Genomic DNA, 27,881 nt, shown 5'->3' with positions numbered 1-27,881 from the left:
GTCCACAAATAAAAGATCTAAATACATGGTTAGATTCAGCATATCAAAGAACCCCATATATTCAATTTTTGTTGAAATCAAACAAAGTTTAATTTTGGACCCCAATTTGGACAAACTTGAAAACTGGGCCAAAAATCAAAAATCTAAATACATGTTTTGATTCAGCATATCAAAGAACCTCATATATTCAATTTTTGCTAAAATCAAACTAAGTTTAATTTTGGACCCTTTGGACCTTGATGTAGACCAATTTAAATAAAATGCTCCGCAGGGCGCAGCTTGATACGACCGCAGAGGTCGAACCCTGAACAGTTGGGGCAAGTATGGACACAACATTCAAGCTTGATACAGCTTTGCATTTGGATTGTGATTAAATATTTGACACAGCATAGGTTTCTGACAAAGAATGAATGTGGTCTAAGAACTTAAAAATTTTAAATTGGACATTCACCTATTATGGTCCAATATCCAAAATCTAAATACATGGTTAGATTCAGCATATCAAAGAACCCCAAGAATTCAATTTTTGATGAAATCAAACAAAGTTTAATTTTGGACCCTTTTGACCTCAATGTGGACAAAGTTGATAACGGGGCCCAAAAATCAAAAATCTAAATACATGGTTAGATTCAGCATATCAAAGAACCCCATATATTCAATTTTTGTTGAAATCAAACAAATTTTAATTTTGGACCCCGATTTGGACCAACTTGAAAACTGGGCCCATAATAAAAAATCTAAATACATGTTTAGATTCAGCATATCAAAGAACCCTAAGAATTCAATTTTTGTTAAAATCAAACTAAGTTTAATTTTGGACCCTTTGGACCTTAATGTAGACCAATTTGAAAACCGAACCAAAAATTAAGAATCTAAATACACGGTTAGATTCGGCATATCAAAGAACCCCAATAATTCAATTTTTGATGAAATCAAACAAAGTTTAATTTTGGACCCTTTTGACCTCAATGTGGACAAAGTTGATAACGGGACCCAAAAATCAAAAATCTAAATACATGGTTAGATTCAGCATATCAAAGAACCCCATATATTCAATTTTTGTTGAAATCAAACAAATTTAATTTTGGACCCCGATTTGGACCAACTTGAAAACTGGGCCCATAATCAAAAATCTAAATACATGTTTAGATTCAGCATATCAAAGAACCCTAAGAATTCAATTTTTGTTAAAATCAAACTAAGTTTAATTTTGGACCCTTTGGACCTTAATGTAGACCAATTTGAAAACGGAACCAAAATTTAAGAATCTAAATACACGGTTAGATTCGGCATATCAAAGAACCCCAATAATTCAATTTTTGATGAAATCAAACAAAGTTTAATTTTGGACCCTTTGGACCTCAATGTGGACCAATTTAAAAACGGGGCCCAAAATCCAAAAACTAAATACACGGTTAGATTCAGCATATTAAAGAACCCCAAGAATTCAAGAATAAAACCCCATTGAAATTGGTCAAGAAATAAGCAATTTATACAAAGTATCTTCTTTTGCACAATACTGTGCAATTAAATATTTCTTGCTATTGCGCAATACTGTACAATTGACAATTTCTTGCTATTGCGCAATATTGTGCTATTGGATATTTCTTGCTTTTGCGCAATACTGTGCAATTGAAGATTTCTTGCTATTGCACAATACTGTGCAATTGAAGATTTCTTGCTATTGTGCAATACTGTGCAATTGAAAATTTCTTGCTATTGCACAATACTTATTATATAATAATTTACACATCCTGTTTGGTGTGTATCTCCTACCATATCATTATTATTTGCTTTTAAATATAAATCAGAAATAACCAACTTAAAATGGAAAATTTTAAAAGAAAAATTTTAAAAAATGAAAAAAAGAAAAAAAATGAAAAAAAAAAAAATCCCCCCCCCAAATTTTTTGAACCCCCTTATGATTCATCACCCCCAAACTCAATCCCAGCCTCCCTTTGTGGTATGGTACCTTGCAGTACAATTTCAGAGAGATCCATACACTTGAACATAAGTTATTGTCTGGAAACTAGAAAAATGTGTTTTTTGGCCCCTTTTTGGCCCCAAATTCCTAAAATATTGAGGCAATTACCCCCATCATCAATCCCAGCCTTCCCTTTGTGGTATGGTACCTTGCAGTACAATTTCAGAGAGATCCATACACTTACACACAAGTTATTGTCCTGAAACTGTAAAAATGCTTGTTTTTTTGCCCCTTTTTGGCCCCTTATTCCTAAAATATTGAGGCAATTACCCCCATCATCAATCCCAGCCTTCCCTTTGTGGTATGGTACCTTGCAGTACAATTTCAGAGAGATCCATACACTTGAACACAAGTTATTGTCTGGAAACTAGAAAAATGCTTATTTTTGGCCCCTTTTTGGCCCCCAATTCCTAAATATTTCGGCTATTACCCCAAAACTCAATTCCAGCTTTCCCTTTATGATATGGAACCTTGTAGTACAATTTCAGAAAGATCCATACACTTACAAGTTATTGTCATGAAACTAGAAAAATGCTTGTGTTTTGCCCCTTTTTTGGCCCCTAATTCCTAAAATTTTGAGGCCATTACCCCCAAAATCAATCCCAGCATTCCTTTTGTGATATGGAACCTTGTGGTACAATGTCAGAGAGATCCATACACTAACACACAAGTTATGTCTGGAAGTTACAAAAATGCTTATTTTTGGCCCCTTTTTGGCCCCTAATTCCTTTACTGTTGGTACCATAACCCCCAAAATCAATCCCAACCTTCCTTTTGTGGTATTGAACCTTGTGGTAAAATTTCATAGAGATCCATTCACTTAAACTAAAGTTAGAGTGCGAAAACCAATGTGTCTTCGGACGACGCAGGACGACGCCGGACGACGACGACGACGACGACGACGTCATACCAATATACGACCACAAAAATTTTTTTGCGGTCGTATAAAAACGGGACTTTAAATTAGAAATCTAAATACACGGTTAGATTTGGAATATCAAAGAACCCCAATAATTCAATTTTTGATGAAATCAAACAAAGTTTAATTTTGGACCCTTTTGACCTCAATATGAACCAATTTGATAGTGGGGCCACAAATAAAAAATCTAAATTCATGGTTAGATTCAGCATATCAAAGAACCCCATATATTCAATTTTTGTTGAAATCAAAAAAAAAAATTAATTTTGGACCCCAACATGGACCAGTTTGAAAGCTGGGCCCATAATCAAAAATCTAAACACATGTTCAGATTCAGCATATCAAAGAACACCAAGAATTCAATTTTTGCTAAAATCAAACTAAGTTTAATTTTGGACCCTTTGGACCTCAATGAAGACCAATTTAAAAAACGGGACCCAAATTAAAAATCTAAAAACACGGTTAGATTTGGCATATCAAAGAACCCCAATAATTCAATTTTTGATGAAATAAAACAAAGTTTAATTTTGGACCCTTTTGACCTCAATATGAACCAATTTGATAGCCGGGCCCACAAATAATAAATCTAAATACATGGTTAGATTCAGCATATCAAAGAACCTCATATATTCAATTTTTGTCGAAATCAAACAAAGTTTAATTTTGGACCCCAATTTGGACCAACTTGAAAACTGGGCCCATAATCAAAAATCTAAATACATGGTTAGATTCAGCATATCAAAGAACCCCATATATTCAATTTTTGTTGAAATCAAACAAAGTTTAAATACTGGACCCTATCTTGGACCAACTTGAAAACTGGGCCCATAATCAAAAATCTAAACACATGTTTAGAATCAGCATGTCAAAGAACCCCAAGAATTCAATTTTTGTTAAATTCAAACTAAGTTTAATTTTGGACCCTTTGGACCTTAATGTAGACCAATTTAAAAAACAGGACCCAAAATTAAAAATCTAAATACACGGTTAGATTTGGAATATCAAAGAACCCCAATAATTCAATTTTAGATGAAATCAAACAAAGTTTAATTTTGGACCCTTTTGACCTCAATATGAACCAATTTGATAAAGGGGTCCACAAATAAAAAATCTAAATACATGGTTAGATTCAGCATATCAAAGAACCCCATATATTCAATTTTTGTTGAAATCAAACAAAGTTTAATTTTGGACCCCAATTTGGACCAACTTGAAAACTGGGCCAAAAATCAAAAATCTAAATACATGTTTAGATTCAGCATATCAAAGAACCTCATATATTCCATTTTTGCTAAAATCAAACAAAGTTTAATTTTGGACCCTTTGGACCTTAATGTAGACCAATTTGAAAACTGGACCCAAAATTAAAAATCTAAATACACTGTTAGATTCGGCATAACAAATAAATAAATGTGATCAAAGATTTTACAAATCTAATGCGCCATACTGTGCAATTAAAGATTACTTCTTGAAATTTTTCAATATTTGAAATTTGAAAAAAAAATAATATTTGAAGAATAATTCTTTTTAATTTCTGAAATCTGAAATGTGAAAAAATTGACCCCCCACAATTTTTTTTATCCCCCCCCCCCTTTTTTCCCAAAAAAAATTCTTTCCCTCAAGATATGGTCATAATTTCAATTCAAATTTCCAATGGAGTTGGCAACCATAATTACCCATTTAAATTTACCATAGTGCTAACTTAATCTATTTTATAATAGAATTAATAAAATGCTCCGCAGGGCGCAGCTTGATACGACCGCAGAGGTCGAACCCTGAACAGTTGGGGGAAGTATGGACACAACATTCAAGCTTGATACAGCTTTGGATTTGGATTGTGATTAAATATTTGACACAGCATAGGTTTCTAACACAGATTGAATGTGGTCTAAGAACTTAAAAATTTTAAATTGGACATTCACCTATTATGGTCCAATATCCAAAATCTAAATACATGGTTAGATTCAGCATATCAAAGAACCCCAAGAATTCAATTTTTGATGAAATCAAACAAAGTTTCATTTCGGACCCTTTTGACCTCAATGTGGACAAAGTTGATAACGGGGCCCAAAAATCAAAAATCTAAATACATGGTTAGATTCAGCATATCAAAGAACCCCATATATTCAATTTTTGTTGAAATCAAACAAAGTTTAATTTTGGACCCCGATTTGGACCAACTTGAAAACTGGGCCCATAATCAAAAATCTAAATACATGTTTAGATTCAGCATATTAAAGAACCCTAAGAATTCAATTTTTGTTAAAATCAAACTAAGTTTAATTTTGGACCCTTTGGACCTTAATGTAGACCAATTTGAAAACGGAACCAAAAATTAAGAATCTAAATACACGGTTAGATTCGGCATATCAAAGAACCCCATATATTCAATTTTTGTTGAAATCAAACAAAGTTTAATTTTGGACCCCGATTTGGACCAACTTGAAAACTGGGCCCATAATCAAAAATCTAAATACATGTTTAGATTCAGCATATCAAAGAACCCTAAGAATTCAATTTTTGTTAAAATCAAACTAAGTTTAATTTTGGACCCTTTGGACCTTAATGTAGACCAATTTGAAAACGGAACCAAAATTTAAGAATCTAAATACACAGTTAGATTCGGCATATCAAAGAACCCCAATAATTCAATTTTTGATGAAATCAAACAAAGTTTAATTTTGGACCCTTTGGACCTCAATGTGGACCAATTTAAAAACGGGGCCCAAAATCCAAAAACTAAATACACGGTTATATTCAGCATATTAAAGAACCCCATGAAATCAAGAATAAAACCCCATTGAAATTGGTCAAGAAATAAGCAATTTATAGGAAGTATCTTCTTTTGCACAATCCTGTGCTATTAAATATTTCTTGCTATTGCGCAATACTGTACAATTGACAATTTCTTACTATTGCGCAATATTGTGCTATTGGATATTTCTTGCTATTGCGCAATACTGTGCAATTGAAGATTTCTTGCTATTGCGCAATACTGTGCAATTGAAGATTTCTTGCTATTGTGCAATACTGTGCAATTGAAAATTTCTTGCTATTGCACAATACTTATTATATAATAATTTACACATCCTGTTTGGTGTGTATCTCCTACCATATCATTATTATTTGATTTTAAATATAAATCAGAAATAACCAACTTAAAATGGAAAATTTTAAAAGAAACAAAAAAGGAAAAAAAGAAAAAAAAGGAAAAAAAAATAAATCCCCCCCCCAAAATTTTTTGAACCCCCATTATGATTCATCACCCCAAAACTCAATCCCAGCCTTCCCTTTGTGGTATGGTACCTTGCAGTACAATTTCAGAGAGATCCATACACTTGAACACAAGTTATTGTCTGGAAACTAGAAAAAAATGTGTTTTTTTGGCCCCTTTTTGGCCCCAAATTCCTAAACGTTTAGGGCAATTACCCCCAAACTCAAACCCAGCTTTCCCTTTGTGATATGGAACCTTGTAGTACAATTTCAGAAAGATCCATACACTTACACACAAGTTATTGTCATGAAACTAGAAAAATGCTTGTTTTTGCCCCTTTTTTGGCCCCTAATTCCTAAAATTTGGAGGCAATTACCCCCAAAATCAATCCCAGCATTCCTTTAGTGATATGGAACCTTGTGGTACAATGTCAGAGAGATCCATACACTAACACACAAGTTATGTCTGGAAGTTACAAAAATGCTTATTTTTGGCCCCTAATTCCTTAACTGTTATTACCATAACCCCCAAAATCAATCCCAACCTTCCTTTTGTGGTATTGAACCTTGTGGTAAAATTTCATAAAGATCCATTCACTTAAACTAAAGTTAGAGTGCGAAAACCAATGTGTCTTCGGACGACGCCGGACGACGCCGGACGACGACGACGACGACGACGACGACGACGATGACGCCGGACGACGACGACGCCAACGTCATACCAATATACGACCACAAAAAATTTTTTGCGGTCGTATAAAAATATAGTGTCAAATCTTTCATATGGATTTTTTTGTAAAAAAAAAGATGCAACATTTGCAGATATTTTTACTGGTCTACCTTTATAAATATGCATTTCTTTAAACATAATTTAAAAGCAGTGTAAGGGAAGTAACCAAAACGTTGTATTTGGATTACCTCCCTTACACTGTTTTAAATTATCTTTATTGTTCATTAACCATTACTTTATACATAATTTAAAAGCAGTGTAAGGGAGATAATTTCAATGATGTATTTGATTTATCTCCCTTACACTGCTTTAAATTGTTTTGTAATAAAGTATTTGTCCATTAACCAGGACAACCTTGTTTTTCCCCCTTTTTTGCCCCTAATTCCTAAACGGTTTGAGCCATAACCCCCCAAAGCAAATCCTAACCATCCCTTTGTGGTATGGAAACTTGTAGTATAATTTCAGAGAGATCCATACACCATTCCACAGTTATTGTCTGGAAACTAGAAAATGCTTATTTTTGGCCCCTAATTCCTTAACTGTTGATACCATAACCCCCAAAATCAATCCCAACCTTCCTTTTGTGGTATTTATGGTCAAATTTCAAAAAGATCCATTCACTTAAACTAAAGTTAGAGTGCGAAAACCAATGTGTCTTCGGACGACGCCGGACGACGACGCCAACGTCATACCAATATACGACCACAAAATTTTTTTGCGGTCGTATAAAAATTACTTGATATTTAGAAGAAAAAAAATTTAGCAATTTATTTTGTCATTTTTCCATTTATAAAGGGGCATAACTCTAGAACGGTTAAAGTGACGCTACCAAAATTCAATCTTGATCTGTGTTTTGATGTAATAAGCATTGTGTATAAGTTTCATAACATTTGGTTGAGGCAAACTCAAGTTAGAGAACGGAAACCAATGTTGGGACGTACGTATGTACGTACAGACGGACAAGGGTAAAACTTAATGCCCCCACCGCTACCGCGGGGGCATTAAAACTCTAACATGTAAATGGTTCGCCAGTTAACGCCTTTAGCATTCGTTTGCACCTGTCCCAATTCAGGAGCCTGTTGTTCAGTGGTTTTGTTTATTGACGTAGATCACAAGTGTTTCTTGTTTCTCGTTTTTTTTTATAGACAAGACAGTTGGTTTTCCTGTTTGAATTGTTTTACGCTAGTCATTTTGGGCCCTTTATAGCTTGCTGTTCGGTGTGAGCCAAGGCTCTGTGTTGAACGCCTTACTTTGACCTATAATTGTTAACTATTTACACATTGTGACTTGGATGGAGAGTTGTCTCATTGGCACTCATACCACATCATCTTATTTCTATGAAAACATTTCAAAGTCAATAGCACGAATAAGACCATAACTGAGGGGATGGGGCCAAATATTCCCTATGGAAATCAGATGTGACAATGCTAATACAACTGCACACTTGACATCATTTACTAATTACCACAAGTGGTCCCCTTCAACTGACTTATCACAAACTTTTAACAGGTAAACAAAACTAAAATTTCAGTCAAGACCAAAACTGAGGGTAGAGGCCATATAATCTCCATGGAAATGAGGTGTGCCAATGCTAATACAACTGCATACCAAATATCATTGATCTACCACTTGAAGTTGCCTTTAAAATGACTTTGTCATTTGGTCTCTGGTGGAGAGTTTTATACCACATCTTCTTATTTTTTTAATTAATAACAAACTAATATATTGTTGTTGCTGCCAACAAGAACTGCCAAACTATTTAAATCAACATCAGGGACAGCAACTTCAAAATACATGTAGATCGAGATTTTTTCTAAAATAAAGCCTGTTGTGCTGACCATGTTTTTCATCATTAGTTTTTATAAACTTGCTTTAGTTTTTGAGGTATTAGCCAAAGACTGCAGTTAGGTCCCATGTTCTATTTTAAGCTATGCTAGTCATGTTCGTTGATCAACCTAAAAAAACCATCTCAAACTTCAAAGTAAACATCCTATAGATGAAGCAGACTAACTTTGATTGCAATCCATAAAGCAGTTTCAGAGAAGAAAATTTTTTAAAGAAAATTTATGGACAACAGACAGATGCAAGGTGATGGTTAAAGCTCTGAGCCTCACATGTTTCTATTTACCAGGTGAGCTAAAAATATGTATTGGTTGCAGATTTTAACTTGGGATTTCTTCCAAATATAGTCATTTGGTCATCTGGTTGAGTTTAAATCACATAGCATGATCATAGCGGTCTTATATAAAAATAAGAGGATGGTGGTCCTTTCCACTAAAGACCAAATAATGTAGAAAACAACTATAGGCCACCATGGAAATCAGATGTGCTAATCTAATCACATTCATAACTCAGATCCATAAAGCATGTTGAAACATGTGTAGCAGGATCTGCTTACCCTCCCAGAGCACCTGAAATCAGCCCCAGCTCTCTATGGGGTTCTTGTTGCTCAGTTTTTAGTTTTTGTATGTGCTGTTTTGTTTACTGAACATTGTTTTTTGTCAAGACGTCAGTTTTTCATTGACCAGAGTTTGAATATCCCTTGGTATTTCCTATTCTCTTTTGAAATAGGTGTTTAAAACTAAAAATGATCAGAATCAAATGTTACATTTGTAACTAGTCTTTGCTGATATCAGTTATATTGATTCATTTCCACCAGATGAAGGTTTAAATAATTCAACAATAACTTCAATACAATCTAAATAAATGAAAGAAAAACTGATTATTTGCTTATCTGGAAAAACACAGCTTGTTGAATTTCATTTTCATTTTCACTTTCATTTTCAGTATGCAGATTCCAATTATAAGATTTTTTTTTAATTTTTTTTTTTTTTTTTTATGAAGGTCATTGACTTGCATGACTCATAATTGACATTAACAGTAATAAATCAATGTCAGTGCATGTAAACATATCCAAGTTACTTGTTTTTCAATGTTTTATAATATTTCTTCTCCATTTATTTTAACATAAAAAAAACATGTACTTGTGTAAAACAATGACTAAAACTGAAATGTTCCTGAGACCAGGCCACATAAATTTGATTTCTAAAATTTTATCTCATTGCACATTAAAAGGGCACAGCAAAAAAAAAAAAACAATTTAAACCAAATTTAAAGATTATGTGTGTTTCCTCTGCCTCTATTTTTTTGTTTTGTTTTCTTAATCACATTGATCTAAAACAAATCAGAAAATTCAAAATACCAAGATTGAATCATTATAAATTCAACTTTGGTCGAAATAGTACAACTAATTACTTTTTACATATTTTTATTTGTTTTTGGTTTCTTCAATCATTTTATCACTTAATATTAATCTTTTCCAATATATTGGACAGGGTTGAAACACACACACTTTAAAATGGCCTAAATTTGATACAGTCAAATATATTTTTATAATCATTTTTTTTAAATTCTGTATGGGGGATTAGTTGGCAGATGAAAAAGCTAAAAATCAACTACATGTGGCCTATTGAGATTATTATTGGGCTGCAACCACTGTAGCTAATGCACCAAGTCCCATTGCAGTATAAACAAGTCCTTTCCAAATTTTATCTTCAACAGCTCCTTGCTCAGGGAAATAATCCACAAAGGCATCCTAAAAATAAATACAATAAAATATTATATATGTACATTCTAAATACCATCCTAACCTTTAATATTCAGATATATAAAATGTATTTTCAAGGTAATTACTCTACTTTTGGTTGATTAACTTCTTGTCATCAGACATTATCAGATACAGCAGTCATCGTGGTCAAAGAACTTCAATTTTTGTTACTTTTTTGTAAAAACATGTACATCTACACTGTACACAAAATGGAAAACAAATCATGTTCTACATTAATGTGCATTTTTTTCTTTATTAATAAAGTCTTACTTGAATAAACTTAATTACAGTCACAAAAAATTAAAATGTTCGATCCAAATCAATAGCAATACTACATTGCTACATGAGAACAGGTACCATGGTAGTACTGTACATTTTATAATTAAAATTTAAATGTTTTAGTTGACTGTATGCATCTTAAAAATTGGGTTTTTTTCCCGTGTAAAGAGTCTATAAACATGTAAATGTATCATCATGATCATTCTGAAACTTGAACATGTACCATTTGTTTACATTATAATAATATACATGTAATAAGTACTGGTGATTCATACACGTTATATACATAAACGTATATTGAATGTGTGTCTTTTATAACAACAATTACTTTAAATGCTTAAAGGACATGAAGGAGGTATAGCAGTAGAATGCAAAATGTACTTGGTCTATAAAATTCCAAAATTCATGTACATGTACCTATAAATAGCCCAATTACAAGAAATCATTTAAATATCCATTTAAACAAAATATGCCACTTTTGATCTTTATATCCTGTTTCACATACATTCAACATAAATACCTGGCACATGTACATGTTTAAAGGTTTGATCAGGTGATCAGATCACCTCACTTCACCCTTTGGCATGTTTGCCAAACATCTTTTTTCATATTCATATACCATAAACTGAATAAACTGAATAAACGTTTTGTGTATATTATACTGAATGGTCATAAAATGCTTGTAACATGTACCAATAGATACATTGTACATGTACAAATGTACATATTTGTAACTTCATGTCCATGGTGTACATTATCTGATTGACATGAAGTTATGTTTGTTAATTCAAGTCTGTTCACTTCATGATTATTGTACATGTTACACTGTACAGTCAGTCAAACGCAAGTGGATAGTGGGGACTGGCTGTCAGACTGCATGTACATGTATATGTACAGTTCTAGTGTACAGGTTACTTCAAAAAAAGGACCCAGTTTACCAGTTACCATCATTAAATTAATTTATAAATTCAGAGACAAAAAGTATTAGACACATAAGAAAATTATAGGAATATCAGTCTGTGGCCTAGTAGATGGAAAAGATTTTGGTGCAGACTGACTGAATATTTTTGAGATGTAAATTCTGACTTGAATGTTTGTACTTCTTCTTCTCTCAGTATAAGCTTCCTTTGTAAGGAACACCAAGGATAAAATCCAAGTATTGGTTATATTTACATATGTTTTTAAAAGTTAATGTCTAACGGTATTAATTATTATACACAGTACTAAGAACTGAAGAAAAGCCTATTATTGTAACCCTTTAATTATACAACAGACAGGGATCCTATTAATTAACTACATGTACATGTAGGTTTTGACTTGGCATGACATACATGCAAAAGATGCAAGGTCCTTGCATGTATATGCAAATGTATATGCATACATCATTAAATATATCTCAAGACACAAACATGTACAAGTATAATTTATCATATAGAATATACATATAGATGTCAGTTTTCTAGTTCTTACATTCGGCAAAATAACATAATACATGTAGGAGATAACGTACATTTATTCCTGTCCTGCTCTGAATGCCATTGCAAGTGGAAAATAAGACTACAGCAACTTATTTTAAAATTGAAGCTCAGTCATGCAAGTTTCAATTGGAATTTTGGAAAAGGGATATGGGTAGAGCTTGCTTGTGACTGGTGTGGTGGTAAAAGATCTAATTTTGATTCTTACCCATCCTCCATTATCAAGTATCCATCTACCAAGTTTATTTGCCACATATTTTCCAGCATACAGTGAAATTCTTTCATCACAATCTGGACAGGATTCTTTACAATGCTGTGCTAATCTTGCTGCAAATGTGTATACTGCCACTATTCTCCCCCAATTTATTTGCCCGTCTTCAAATATTTCATCGACAACTGAAACGAAAGTTGGAAAAGCGTTTGTTTCTGTTATTTGCAACTTATTCACCATTCCCTTGAAAGCAATCTTATGGCGATTTGAAAGTTCGTGAACAGTTCGTCTCATTGTTTTACAGTACTTATTGGATGGTTTCTTCTCCTCTTTTTCATAATTCATAATCACGTCCGTTGCAATTGTTTCTGACATTGTTCTTACATTTTCCAAAGGCGATCCACTACCCGGTGTTTGTGTTTCCTGGTCTAATTTATTCATGTCCTGTGACAATCCTCGAAATCCTGGCAACAAACCCAGTTGTTTATGAATATCGGCGAAGAAACTTGTTTTATAAGATCCATTTCCTCCACTATTAGAAGGGTCCATCAACGAGATCCCTTTAGTCGACATGATTGTCCTGTAAATTAACGGGGACTCGCCGTACTTTGGGCGAACTGTCCCTATATTCTTGATCTGTAAGTACGAATTAACAAAGATGGCTGAGGATCAACATCGACTTGAAACGACTTTTTATTGGTTCATACTAATCAAATGCGCAAGGCAAAACAAAGTGTTATTTTTAGTACCGAAGACGTCATACTTCTTATATTTAATTGGTCATTTATTTCAGGATACACCAAAACAATCATTCTGTATTTCACTCATGAACCAATCAGAAATTCTGATACAAAATAAGACCAGAAATAGCTGAAACTTTATTTACAGGGCTGTCCTACAGGAAGAAGTCGATTAAAAGTTTAGAAGAAATCCCTAACGCATCTGGTAAGATATTGATCAATCTATTTCCTTACGCGTAACAAACTGAAACTATGGGACTAGTCGTCAGACATAAATAGAAACTGTATATTTATGGACAATTGTAACAAGAGTGATAGGAAAGAAAAAAGGGGGAGGTTTGAATCAAAACAGAACAAGACATGAGTATTGTCGGTATCGGGTCCGTTCGCGCCCAATACACGTTCGCACCCTACACGTTCGCACCCCACACGTTCGCCCCCTAGGTCCGTTCGCACCCTACACGTTCGCACCTTTTTTTTTATTCAAAAACCTGATAAATTTTTAGATGTTTTGTAAAATATTTTTATTTTCATAAATAAAAATTCGGGAATTTTTAAATGAAATATTGTTTTAAATTGATTTGATGATTAATTATTAAATGTTAATTATGGTATGATTACTGCTAATTGGTATTTATACACAGCCTAATATGATGTTATTGTTGGGTGTTTAAAAATCATGATTGTTGTCATGGTTGTTTTAACTTGCTTTAAATGTAAATACTGCATGTATTTAGCTTGGTCTGAGTAAAACTTTGAAGATTTTAAATAAAAAACATGAAAGATGATTGTTTTTAACAGCTTGGCTCCTTTGATCTCATGTGTGTCAGAATCTCACTTTATTCATAAACAATGAAAAAAAATATTTATAGCAATACACTATCCAAAACATGATTACGAATTATTCAACATATAAAAAAAAACGTTGTCAGAATCCCATTTCCTTTTGAAACAATAAAAAAGAAATATTTATAGCAATACACTAACCAAAACATGATTAAGATTTTATCAACACCTAAAAAAACGTTGTCAGAATCTCACTTTATTTAGAAACAATGAAAAAAAAATAATTTATATATATATATATATATATATATTTGTTTTACATGCACACGTATAAAAATTGCGGTTTTTATCCAACGCAATCATAGGTTTGAACGTTGTTTTCAATTTAGACTTGTATATATATATAGATATATATAGAGCAATACACTTACCTAAACATGATTAAAAATTATTCAACACAAAACTAAAATACTGGTCGTCAGAATCTCACTTAATTTAAAAACAATGAAAAAAAAATGTTAATAGCAATACATTTACCATTTACCATGACACAAAAAAAACCTTGTCAGAATCTCACTTTATTTAGAAACAATGAAAAAATATATATTTATAGCAATACACTTACCAAAACTCGTTTACAAATTATAAAACACAAAACCAATAAAAATTGGGCGCGAACGTGTAGGGTGCGAACGGACTTTGGGTGCGAACGTGTAGGGTGCGAAAGTGAAAGGGGGGCGAACGTGCATGGGGGCGAACGTGATTGGGCGCGAACGGACCCGGATTCAGTATTGTCAAGACATGATCATGTCGATCCGGCCCCACGTCGATCCGGCCCAAGTCGATCCGTCCCACGTCGATCCGGCCCAACGTCGATCCGGCCCATATTTAAAGTCGATCCGGCCCCAATAAAAAAAATATATTTATAAGGAATAAAAATAAAGATATATATTAATTGTGATTCATAAATGATTATGAATTTTATTATAATGTAAAAGGTGTACGGTAAAAAAAATGGCCTTTGACAAATATTTTCTTTAGATGAATATAAAACAAGTTTTCAAAATTATTGGGTATAAATATAATAAAAACGTATATAACAGAATTTAGTACAATCAACAGACATCAACATTAATCAGCAGTAATTAGCATTTTCTTTCAATTGACTGTGATCTTAACAAGTCTTTCATCCTGTGTAATAACAAAATTAATAGTTACATACACAACGGTACAAGCCGATCCCCAAGCTGATACATACAAACTTTGTTTTTGTTTTAAGTTCTTAAAACTTCTCAAATTGAGAAATGTAGCTATTCTGTGTGTGAATTAAATAAAATAAAAATCGCCATGACATTCAAAGTTATCATGGAAAATAACTTCATATTAATATGTTGAAGCTGCTATACAAACAGACACAATCACACTCAGTTTCGTATCGATTTAAAATAATTCTTTGACTGGTTCACCAATACTTCACTTACCTGTTGTCATCCATCATCGATACTTTTTGCAAAATCCATTTATACTGTTAAAAATCCTCCAAAGTCAATATAGTTTATTCATATTTTATTATGGGGCCGGATCGACTTTGGGCCGGATCGACGTGGGCCGGATCGACTTGGGACGGATCGACTTTGGGCCGGATCGACTTGGGGCCGGATCGGTTTGGGGACGGAACGACCGGATACCTATCTATATATATAGTCTAACTTTACAAATTCTTGCAGTGACTTACAAATTGGAAGCCAAAGTCAACGATCTCACTAGTTTACAATATTGGACGATGAAATATAGTTGCAGAACCGTACTTGTAGCTCTTAGTCTTATGATATATGTTTTTGAATATTTGAAGACTATACATACCTACTTTAGTATACATGTAAGATGCAGTTTAACTATACATTTTTGTATGTACATTGTTAACTATACATTTATTGAACTGCATATAAACTGTACATCTCTGCTGAGATGCATATAACTCTGAAGCATATAAACTGACTTTGCATCTCTTAAGATGTGTATGATAAAGGGGAGAATGGGGGGGGGGGGGGGGGGGGGGGGTGTACGTTCATAATGAATAACAGTAAAAAATCTTGCAAAATTATGTTTAAGGTAATTTTTAGTGCATGACGATAAATGTACATTTTCTATATGATGATAAAAAATTCAACTGATTTTGACGAATCTGACATGCTAATTTTTTTCCCAAAATAAAGGTAACTGATTATTTGAGACCTCTGATGAATCACATTAATTTTGACTAATCACGATTGAATTTTAACCAATTTGATGTTAATGGTAGCCAAAAATGACCGTTTGAGCCTGACAGTTAAGGGTATTCCTACCCTCATAACATGCACATCTTTTATCATGTTTTATGATGCATATAAACCAGGGTTTCCCCTGGGTCAATTTTCTTTTTCGCCACCTCTTTCGTCAAAACAATATTTTTTTCACCAACTTACATAAACAAATTTTTGTTTTAAATTTTCCTACTTGCTAAAAAAAAATTAGGTTTGCATCATTGTTGTGTAATATATTATTATTCTACATATCGTTTTTTTAATCTTATCTTCTATGTACATTGTAATAATAAACCCTCATTATACATTGTTATATTTTGCTTTTTAAATGATACTGTAAAATGCAATATCAATCATGAAATCATCTGATTTGAGTTCTGGGAACACGGGATTCATCTTCAATAAGTTATTTGGATACTTCCCGTCTAGTTGAAAGATAAAGGCTAAAGTCTGCGATTATTCTTACTTTTGCACAATTTTTTCATAACAACAGTTTTCTTTTCGGCACCAAAAAAATAAAACGTTGAGATGTAAAACTAAGCTCCGAACACATGCACCATTAAAACGATTGTAAAGTGCCCACTTCAAAATAATTATTTCTATTAAAGTTAAAATAAAATAAAATTTATTTATTTTTATTTATTTTTATTGACAACCCTGCATACCATCGGGTATCCTCTTTAGTGACTCTACCTTCACTTCACCACAAAGGGGTTGGTTCAGTAGCTTCTTATTCTTATTCTATTAAAGTTGTAAAAAATCCTATAGGTGACAAGTGAAGCCATTTAACCATACAATTTTATTCTGGCTATTCCTACATTCTGAATTTTATAGGTAAAATAGTAAAATTTTATGTTGGAGTTCCCAAAATTTTTATGTAACCAATAAACAATGGGATTATGTAGGATTATGTTGTAACAACACTAAACTTATGAACCAAGGTAAATCTTGTGGAAAATAAAGTAAAAGAATAGTTTCTATTGCAATATTTTATTTAATAATTTCATTGCACATTTTGTTTTAAATAATATTTAAAAGCACAATATGAATTTATAGGCATTCACAAGCAATTGAAATTATTTAGGTGAAAACATTAATATATACAAGTAAATGATATCAATTGAAATATTTGAGTTACACTACATATTCATTGAAACAAAGCACCAAAAAGTATGCTTAATTGAGGTTAAAACAGAGCACTAACACAGTAATACATTGCACTTAATTGAACACACAAGAGAATACAAAGTCTTAATCAATGTGCAGGGGATCATTCTGTTACTTTGTTTTCAGTGTTTGAATATAAAAATAAGAAGATATGGTATGATTGCAAATGAGACAACTCTCCACAAGAGACCAAATGACACAGAAATTAACAACTATAGGTCACCGTACTGACTTCAACAATGAGCAAAGCCCACACTGCATAGTCAGCTTTAAAAGGCCCCGAAATGACAAATGTAAAACAATACAAATGAGAAAACTAACAGCCTAAGTTATGTACAAAATAATGAACTAAAAACAAATATGACATTATGTTACACAGCAACAAATGACAACCACTGAATAACAGGCTCCTGACTTAGGACAGGCACATACAGAATTTGGCGGGGTTAAACACATTTGAAGCTCCAAACCTCCCCTAACCTGGGACACTGGTGTAACAGTACAACATAAGAACAAACTATAAAAATCAGTTGAAAAAGGCTTACTCATCAGATGGATACAAATAGAAATAAATCTAACAAAAACACAGAGTGGAAGGCTTTTCTTGTCTCAACAACTTGATCATGCTGAAGATGTTTGGGTGAGGTGCACGTGCATTGACTAACTTCTTCCGTTTACTATGCCAACCTTCTAAATGATTTGTTCTTCTAGGACCTTCTGTTTTTGTTTAAAAAATCATGATTTATTCAAATAATGAAGTTAATTAAATATTTGAAGCTAAGTTGAAAGTGTTGGTTACTATTAAACACTTTTACTACCTTTTTGTTTTAAATAGGTTTTTCCAGACTTTTAAATGCTTTTACTACTTTTTTTTTAAATAATTTTATTTTCCAGACTACTAAATGCTTTTACTACCTTTTCTCTTAAATAATTTTATTTTCAAGAAATTCCATATTTGAAACACTTAATTATAACACTATACTTGATACATATTTTCAAACAACAAAAAAAAACCCATTTTTTTACATAAATTTCATAGAATTATTATTTTTATTTAATTTCCACAGGTAAAGTTACCTGTGACCTAATTACATGTAGACACTGATGACTAAAAACACATATTTTGCAATAACAACATCTATTGTTCTTCCCATAATCTCCCATGTAGGGGGCATATTGCATTTCCGCTAATTTTTCAAAGTTCCAATACTACGTTTCCGGAAACTTAAAGTATACGTTTCCAGAAATTGTATTTATTTCTTTTCCTGAAATTTTCCTGGTAGTAACTTATTAATATTTGAATATATGTTAGATAAATTATTTATTTCATATTTTTATACAAAAAAAGTTCTGATCTTATATCTGCAATATACTAGATATAAAGTGAAAGATGATGATATTGGAATTGTTATATTTTTATGTTTCACCAACTTGAAATGTCTACGATCGTCTATGCAATGAAATAACTAATATTTTCATAGATGGCACAGTTAATTATTCAATACATGGGTGTAAAATTGTAACTACATTCCTCTTGTGTTTGCGCTACTTCCACTTTTATCAAAATGTGGGATCTGCTAATTGATGTGTGCACTTCCCGAAGACTAACTCTCCAGTCCGAGGTAGATCATATTGACTTTGAATGTGCAATGCATACTGCTGTTACAAAAATTTCATGCTCCTACAATCAGTTGTTGCAGGTTTCATTTAGGACAAAGTTCAAGGTACTCCTTTAACTGGCCACCCGCTGATTGATACTTGGACACAAACAAAGTTTGTGTAGATAAGATTGAAACAACAGCAGGGATCCAGATAAGGTACTGTTTACTTATTTTCTTGGAAAAGTAAGGTAATTATTTCCGGAAATGTAGACTTTTTTTTGCGGAAACGTCATCTTTTTTTCCCGGAAAAGTAATGCCAATTTGCGGAAATGTAAAACGCCGCATGTAGGAATAGCCAGAATAGTAAAATACAAAATGTAGGAATAGCCAGAAGACACCCAATCAAGACCTTTATTAATTAGTCCATTGTAGGGGATATCTGTCATTTGTCTGTATTAAAATGCAATCAGCAAACATTATATATATTCTTTATTCTCACAAACCAAATTACAAAGGTATAGAGATAATTATACATGTTTCAATACAATTACATAAATAAATAATGTACAAAAGTACATAGAGGCATTCACAATTGTTCACCCAGAAAAGTTCAATTTGTTATTGATCTCCTTGATAAATTTACATAGTTCATTCAGTTCTGTACATTTTTTGGAATTCATTAAGTCATAAAACTTCAACGTGTTGGGTCTATTTCTATAATGGAATGCAATACATTGTTTTCTACAGTTATCAAAAGCTGAAAATTAAAAATGTAATGGTTTTCATCACCAATGGCATCTAAATTACACAATACACACTTTCTGTTAAAATTCATCTTTCTATGTTTAGCCATCTTCCAGTTTCTATTGGAAATTTCATGTTCAGATTTCGAAATTTAAGAAATAAGGATATCTGCCTGTCATCCAAAATACTTAAATAATTCTCAAACTCCAAAGTATCTTTAAATAAACGTTAATTTAATGCTTTTGGTGATTCCTGTAGGCTTGCTAGCCAATTTTGTTTGAACTGATCTATGAAGTTCTGTTTAATGGTTACATGTAGCCATGTTTTGTTAACAAAAAATATGTTGGGGGTTATGTTACCATGGTTACCAACAGTTTAGGAATTAGGGGCCAAAAATAAGCATTTTTGTAACTTCCAGACATAACTTGTTTGTTAGTGTATGGATCTCTCTGACATTGTACCACAAGGTTCCATATCACAAAGGGAATGCTTGGATTGATTTTGGGGGTAATTGCCTCAAAATTTTAGGAATATGGGGCTAAAAAAGGGGCAAAAAACAAGCAATTTATTAGTTTCATGACAATAACTTGTGTGTAAGTCTATGGATCTTTCTGAAATTGTACTACAAGGTTCCATATCACAAAAGGAGGCTGGATTTGAGTTTGGGGGTAATTGCCCAAAACGTTTAAGAATAAGGGGCCAAAAATAAGCAATTTTCTAGTTTCCAGACAATAAATTGTGTTCAAGTATATGGATCTCTCTGAAATTGTACTGCAAGGTTCCATATCACAAAGGGAATGTTTGGATTGATTTTGGGGGTAATCGCCTCAAAATTTTAGGAATTAGGGGCCAAAAAAGGGGCAAAAAACAAGCATTTTTCTAGTTTCATGACAATAACTTGTGTGTAAGTCTATGGATCTTTCTGAAATTGTAATACAAGGTTCCATATCACAAAGGGAAAGCTGGAATTGAGTTTGGGGGTAATTGCCCTAAATGTTTAGGAATATGGGGCCAAAAAGGGGCCAAAAAACAAGCATTTTTCTAGTTTCCAGACAATAACTTGTGTTCAAGTGTATGGATCTCTATGAAATTGTACTGCTAGGTACCATACCTCAAAGGGAAGGCTGGGATTGAGTTTGGGGGTGATGAATCATAAGGGGGTTAAAAAAATTGAGGGAGGGATTTTTTTTCCTTTTTTTTTCTTTCAAATTTTCCATTTTAAATTGGTTATTTCTGATTTATATATATAAGCAAATAATAATGATATGTTTTGAATAGGTAATTTAAAAAAAATTAAGTTCTTAGACCACATTCATTCTGTGTAAGAAACCTATTCTGTGTCAAATATTTAATCACAATCCAAATTCAGTGCTGTATCAAGCTTGAATGTTGTGTCCATACTTGCCCCATCTGTTCAGGGTTCGACCTCTGCGGTCGTATCAAGCTGCGCCCAGTGGAGCATTTTATTTTACATAAATTTCATAGAAATTATTATTTTTATTTAATTTCCACAGGTAAATTTACCTGTGACTTAATTACATGTAGACACTATTGACTAAAAAAACATATTTTGCAATAACAACATCTATTGTTCTTCTCATAATCTCCCATGTAGGAATAGCCAGAATAGTAAAATACAAAATGTAGGAATAGCCAGAAGACACCCAATCAAGACCTTTATTAATTAGTCCATTGTAAGGGATATCTGTATTAAAATGCAATCAGCTGATTATTGATTATCTGTCAAAATCGCAACACTTTACAAGTTCAAGGTAAAATCCCAGTATAGTCTGATCAGGGAAAAAGTCAGAGAAACCCGAAAAATATAAACAAGATGGACAACGAACCCCTTATATATATCTTTCACCAAAGTCTCGCCAGTAATGAATTTTAATCGCCACAATTTTTATTTTTTTGCAAAATACGAAAATGGCAACCGCAGCGGAAACCCTGATATAAACTGTACATTTGTAAAGAAAAATATTAACTGTGTTTATATACATTTTCACAGATGTACAGTGTAAATGCATCTCAACAGAAGTACATTTTATATACAGGTTATCAGATGTACAATGAGTCTACAATTTATATACAGCTTTACAGAATTACAATTTATTTGTATCTATACTTATATACAGTTTATATGCATCTTAATAAATAAACATCAATATTGCTTGTACTAAAGTAGCTGTGTATTGAATGTCAGGATATTGTTAAAAAATATGTAAATCACTGGCAAAAAAAATATAAATGCAGCATGTATAATGTGTGTATTAAGGCCATACAAAAATATTGTTGGGTTCCACTAATCCTGTCAGGCCTTTTTTTTTAACAGATGAAAAAAAAAAAGACTCTCTTTTGTCTTTTAATGACAATTATCCCTTGTGCTTAAATCTGGTAAAAGTAAATAAAAGACAGCCACAAGATTGGAGCTAGAGTTATCTCTCTTTGTACATATGTTTTAAATTTGACTACAAGCAGGGACAACTATACTGTCCCTGCTACAAGTAAAACAGCAAAGCACTCAATTCTACTAAACTTGGCCCAATTTATATTTTTGTAAAGCTGATGTCTATCTATTATATAAATTTAAAAATCTGTGGAGAGAGTTATTTTAAAAACATGACAATATATTTATATGATAAAGACTGATACATACAAACATTTATATGCAGAGTCATATTATAGTTAATACATTATTTGTACATGTACCATACAGCTCTTTAATCCTTTTTTTCAAACTACTTTTTACATACTGACATAAAAGTTCTGTTTTAGTTTTTTCTCATTTTTAGATTTTTTCAATCATGGTTTTATATGTTAAAAAACGTATCTATATAAAAAAAAAAGAATTTATGAATTACCAAAAGAGGAATGGTGTTGGGATGGTTGATACTTCTTTATTGTTATTAATAGAATAAAACATGAAAATCTAAATGCAGTGGCATAGCTTCCATTGAGGCATTTCCTCAGGGAACAATAATTGAAAAAAAAGAAAAATAAAACTAGATACATATGATCGTCTCCTTTATAATTTTTGAATAGCTTCTTCCAGGCAAATTAGAGCTATATTATATATATATATACATAGAGCTACAGATATATTGTGATTCCTAGATTTGTTGTTTCCACAATCTGACACCATGCACATTATTTCAATGTATAATGAAAAAAAAACAACCTCAGTTTCTTTGCATCCAATCATCACAGTTTTTGTTTCTTTTTTCATGATTTACCTTCATTAGGAACACTAGTACTCAAATCACAAAGTTTGAAATCCTTGGTTGTATATATACACATGTACTTGACGAGCTATATGACCAACAGTGAAAAACAAACAAAAAAAGAAAAACTATTTTTATATATAGGTCAACTTATCTGAAAGAGTGCCTGGATTTACATTCATTAACATGACCAGGAACATTCAAACCTCAAAGTTTGAAAGCCATTATTGTATGACTAAAAGAGAACAACAAACAACAAAAATAGCGAAAAACCATCTTGGAAATGCATGTTATTGGCCAAGTACTGCCTGCTGGACTGTTGATACGTTAGGTGACTTAAAGTCTTATATTTATAGATAGGTAGTCTATCATTGGCAAAGGCATATTAACCTTACCAAATGAAACTTTTCCACAGATTCATCTATTATTCAATCTATTTAAACTTTTGTCAGTTCTATTGTCCTATTGAATAAATACAATAGCTATTGTTCTCTGTGTATTTTTTTCACTGGGACCTTTAAATTTCTTCTATGAGAAATCCATCACTCATTTATTAATTCACCTGAGTAAAAAAAATCTCTTCTAAAAGATGAAAATACATGTTTTACATTAAAATGAACTGCATGTGATTTTGTGTTTATTCAATATCCATTATATATTTTCAATCTGTTCAATGTTAAGTGATTCAAACATTAATAAAAGTTAATTTCTGACAAAATTTTCAACATTGTTCCTATTTAAAAAAAAATTTGTGTGTTTGACAAATAAAAACTGGAAAATGATGATGTTTAAATTAAGGCCTTCTTAAATATATTCTATAACTAAAGTAAAAAAAAAAACCAAAATGCAAATTTCAGTCAGAACAATGCTAAATAAAATGCTCCGCTGGGGCGCAGCTTGATACGACCACAGAGGTCGAACCCTGAACATTTGGGGCAAGTATGGACACAACATTCAAGCTTGATACAGCACTGAATTTGGATTGTAATTAAATATTTGACACAGCATAGGTTTCTCACACAGAATGAAAGTAGTCTAAGAACTTAAAAATTTTAAATTACCTATTCAAACCATATCATTATTATTTGCTTTTATATATAAATCAGAAATAACCAATTTAAAATGGAAAATTTGAAAGAAAAAAAAGAGAAAAAAATCCCCCCCCCAATTTTTTGAACCCCCTTATGATTCATCACCCCCAAACTCAATCCCAGCTTTCCCTTTGTGGTATGGTACCTAGCAGTACAATTTCAGAGAGATCCATACACTTGAACACAAGTTATTGTCTGGAAACCAGAAAAATGCTTGTTTTTTGGCCCCTTTTTGGCCCCAAATTTCTAAACGTTTAGGGCAATTACCCCCAAACTCAAACCCAGCTTTCCCTTTGTGATATGGACCTTGCAGTACAATTTCATAAAGATCCATACACTTACACACAAGTTATTGTCCTGAAACTAGAAAAATGCTTGTTTTTTTGCCCTTTTATGGCCCCTAATTACTAAAATTTTGAGGGAATTACCCCCAAAATCAATCCCAGCCTTCTCTTTGTGGTATGGTACCTTGCAGTACAATTTCAGAGAGATCCATACATTTGAACACAAGTTATTGTCTGGAAACTAGAAAACTGCTTATTTTTGGTCCCTTTTTGGCCCCTTATTCCTAAACTTTTTGGGCAATTACCCCCAAACTCAATTCCAGCTTTCCCTTTGTGATATGGAACCTTGTAGTACAATTTCATAAAGATCCATACACTTACACACAAGTTATTGTCATGAAACTAGAAAAATGCTTGTTTTTTGCCCCTTTTTGGCCCTTAATTCCTAAAATTTTGAGGCAATTACCCCCAAAATCAATCCCAGCATTCCCTTTGTGATATGGAACCTTGTGGTACAATGTCAGAGAGATCCATACACTAACACACAAGTTATGTCTGAAAGTTACAAAAATGCTTATTTTTGGCCCCTTATTCCTTAACTGTGGGTACCATAACCCCCAAAATCAATCCCCACCTTCCTTTTGTGGTATTGAACCTTATGGTAAAATTTCAGTGAGATCCATTCACTTAAACTAAAATAAGAGTGCGAAAACTAATGTGTCTTCGGACGATGACGACGACGCCAATGTCATACCAATATACGACCACAAAATTTTTTTTGCGGCCGTATAAAAATTTGTCAGAAATCAACATTTTATGATTAGATCAGTATTTATATTGAACAGACTGAAAATATATTATAATGTAACATGGTAATTATCACAAGAAAAATTGCAAAGTAGTTCTCTGGAATTATATATGTCTTATGATTATATATCATTATATTTGGAAAAAGCACACATCATACATGTCATATTACTGTTCAATAACATGTCAATCTTTATCATGTTTATAAGGATTATAATGAAATAATTCACCCAAAAAACACTTTTCTGATCCATTTATACATATATATATATACACTAGATACATCTACAATGTATGCTTAGGCAGGCATGAAAGGTTGAATGCATAGTTTTTGTTTCTTTTGTGGTTTATATACAATATGTAAGTAAAATATATGTTGTATAAGAATTATGAAAAGAAAGGTCTTTTGTTTTCTCAACAAAAAATCATTTTATATTTCCAGTAAACAATTGACACTATGGGATCTCCTGCCTCAGATGATGAGGAACCTGAAGAACCAACCAAGGTACATGTACCCCAGCACTTGTTAGAACATTTGAAAGTTAAAGCAACAGGAGAATCAGTCAAGTCAGATAAACGACCAAAATCTGCAGATGCTGCTACCAGGACTGTTGATAATATTGATTCCACACAAAATAACAGTACACAAGATATACAAAATCAATACCCATTATCAAATCAAGAAAGACGATCTTCTCTCCCACCTGGATTATTAGAAAGTGGAGAGATAAATAGTTTATGTGGACAAATGTTACGATACATGGGTGATGAGCAATACTCTATGGCTTGTGGTCGGCATTTGAGATGTATGGGTGACCAGTTATGCTACAATTACTTCATTAGAAATGTAATCAGAAGTTCAGGGGAGTTTCAGCACCAGAATCAAAATTCTCATGCATTGACAAATTCCCATTCTACACCAAATTTATCAAAACATTGAATGAAGAATTGATTGAGTGCACAGTATTTATACACGTTATGTCAACTTTCATTGATGTATTTAAGCTTATCAGCATGAACATGAGTTTTTTTGGAACATGATTAGACCAGAAAAATATACTGTGTTTACTGAAAATATAGTGTGTTGACTGTTACATGATAACGTCCTTGAAAAAAATATGGTCGGGATTTACAGTTAGCTTATTTTTTCAAAAATTACATGATTAAAAGAAATAAAGACAGTCAGTCAGAAACCATAAACACAAAATATTATTTTTGGTCTAATAAAATATAGCAGGATGACTATCCAAATGGTTTCACACATAGATATTAATGCAGCATGTATGTTTATGATGTGTATTGATAGAAAAATAAGGTAAAAAAATTGTACTTTTATTTTGAAAATTTTATTGACATTGGGTGTAAAAATTTTAAAGCAGGCATTATTTTTAGTAGGAATTTACAGTTGCTAATGTTGTTTGTTAACTCCTTTTTCTACCTCGACTTCATGAAGAGCCTTTAAAAAATGAAACCTATGCAAATCAAATTCCATTTCATTGTTTACAATGGGAGACAACTCAATAATTTTAGGTTTTAATTATGTTGTATATTAAGTTATTCAAACATATCAAAGATTATATGTATAAAATATTAGAAATATAGATGATGTATATCAATCTGTCCAAAAAATTGAGACTTGTCTTTTGACAGCTTTTTATATAAAATACTTATGTAAAATATGTAATCATTTACTAGTACATGTTGTTATTATTTAAACAAATATGTACATACTATTTGAATTTTTACATTTACATGTATATTTAAATGTAATATGTATATATATATATATATAAGTGCCTATAAATAGCAGCACATGACATACAAATCTATGGGAGTGTGGATTAATCAGTACAGAGATTAATTCAATTACACAAATAAAATTATAGATTGCCTAACAATGTAATTTTAACACATATTTTACATACTAAATAGTGTGTTAAGATTACATTGTTAGGCAATCTATATATATATATATAGATCCTGATTATTAAATGACTTAAAAATTAAATTATTCACTTTATTCATTATAAATAATGTATATTCAGAATGACTTTTAAGTATCAATTCAAAGATAAAAGGAAATGAAAAAAAGAAAGGTCTTTTGGGTTACTGTCAAATTTTCAAATTTTCCATAAATTTTTATGTCGCTTATTATCAGCGGTAAGCCGTTGCTCTTAGGGGCAGATTTTATACACCAACACCATAAAAAATCATATATAGACGACACGATCCTTTGCATCCGTATATAGAACCCCAATGCTGAAAAAAACAAATAAAATAACCAGGTTTTGTTTCAAACATATTCCATTTCATAAAAAGCCATCACACTCAATGGTTTACACCTTATATCTTTTCAATCAAGTCTATTGCACCAAAAAGGAAGGATTTAAATGATTGAAGAATTTATTTTACAATAGTGTGCTTTAAAAATTACATACCGCAAAAAGTTGGGTGTGAAATGACCCAGGCAGAACCATAAAGAAGCGGATAATACCAAAAGGACATTCAAAACTCATAAGTCGAGGATAATCTGACAACGCCATTGCAAATTAAACATGAGTATAAAAACAACAGTCTACAAAAAAACTACACAGGAAAAATAAAGACTGAGCAAAACGAACCACATAAAAAGCCGGAGCCGATCTTTGGTGCTCTGGAAGGCAAGAGATGCTCTGGCTTTAAAAAAGTTGGAGCCAGAAAAATCGCCAGCTGCTAT

General features: G+C 32.2%; 1 protein-coding gene and 3 long non-coding RNA genes across 4 annotated transcripts; 2 read left to right on the top strand and 2 right to left on the bottom strand.

Moving 5' to 3' along the window:
* The first annotated feature begins 244 nt into the window (after window positions 1–244).
* On the top strand, window positions 245–10,011 carry LOC127733225 (uncharacterized). The gene is made up of 2 exons (XR_007996926.1): window positions 245–296; window positions 4,671–10,011. It is a non-coding gene; the product is annotated as an uncharacterized LOC127733225 (long non-coding RNA).
* Window positions 290–25,481, bottom strand: LOC127733188 (uncharacterized). The gene is made up of 3 exons (XR_007996873.1): window positions 25,014–25,481; window positions 3,971–6,682; window positions 290–3,047 (listed from the first exon to the last, which is right to left on the bottom strand). It is a non-coding gene; the product is annotated as an uncharacterized LOC127733188 (long non-coding RNA).
* LOC127733171 (bcl-2-like protein 1) lies at window positions 9,765–13,114 on the bottom strand. Its single transcript, XM_052242522.1, has 2 exons — window positions 12,416–13,114; window positions 9,765–10,441 (listed from the first exon to the last, which is right to left on the bottom strand). Exons 1-2 carry the CDS (start codon window positions 12,989–12,991, stop codon window positions 10,325–10,327), a joined length of 693 nt encoding a protein of 230 aa, XP_052098482.1. The 5' UTR covers window positions 12,992–13,114; the 3' UTR covers window positions 9,765–10,324.
* Window positions 13,194–26,859, top strand: LOC127733186 (uncharacterized). The gene is made up of 2 exons (XR_007996871.1): window positions 13,194–13,363; window positions 25,608–26,859. It is a non-coding gene; the product is annotated as an uncharacterized LOC127733186 (long non-coding RNA).
* The last annotated feature ends 1,022 nt before the right edge of the window (window positions 26,860–27,881 follow it).

This window comes from Mytilus californianus, unplaced genomic scaffold, assembly GCF_021869535.1.
Source record: "Mytilus californianus isolate M0D057914Y unplaced genomic scaffold, xbMytCali1.0.p SCAF_3, whole genome shotgun sequence".
Taxonomy (NCBI): domain Eukaryota; kingdom Metazoa; phylum Mollusca; class Bivalvia; order Mytilida; family Mytilidae; genus Mytilus; species Mytilus californianus.
This window is presented reverse-complemented; position numbering and strand designations above follow the sequence as displayed.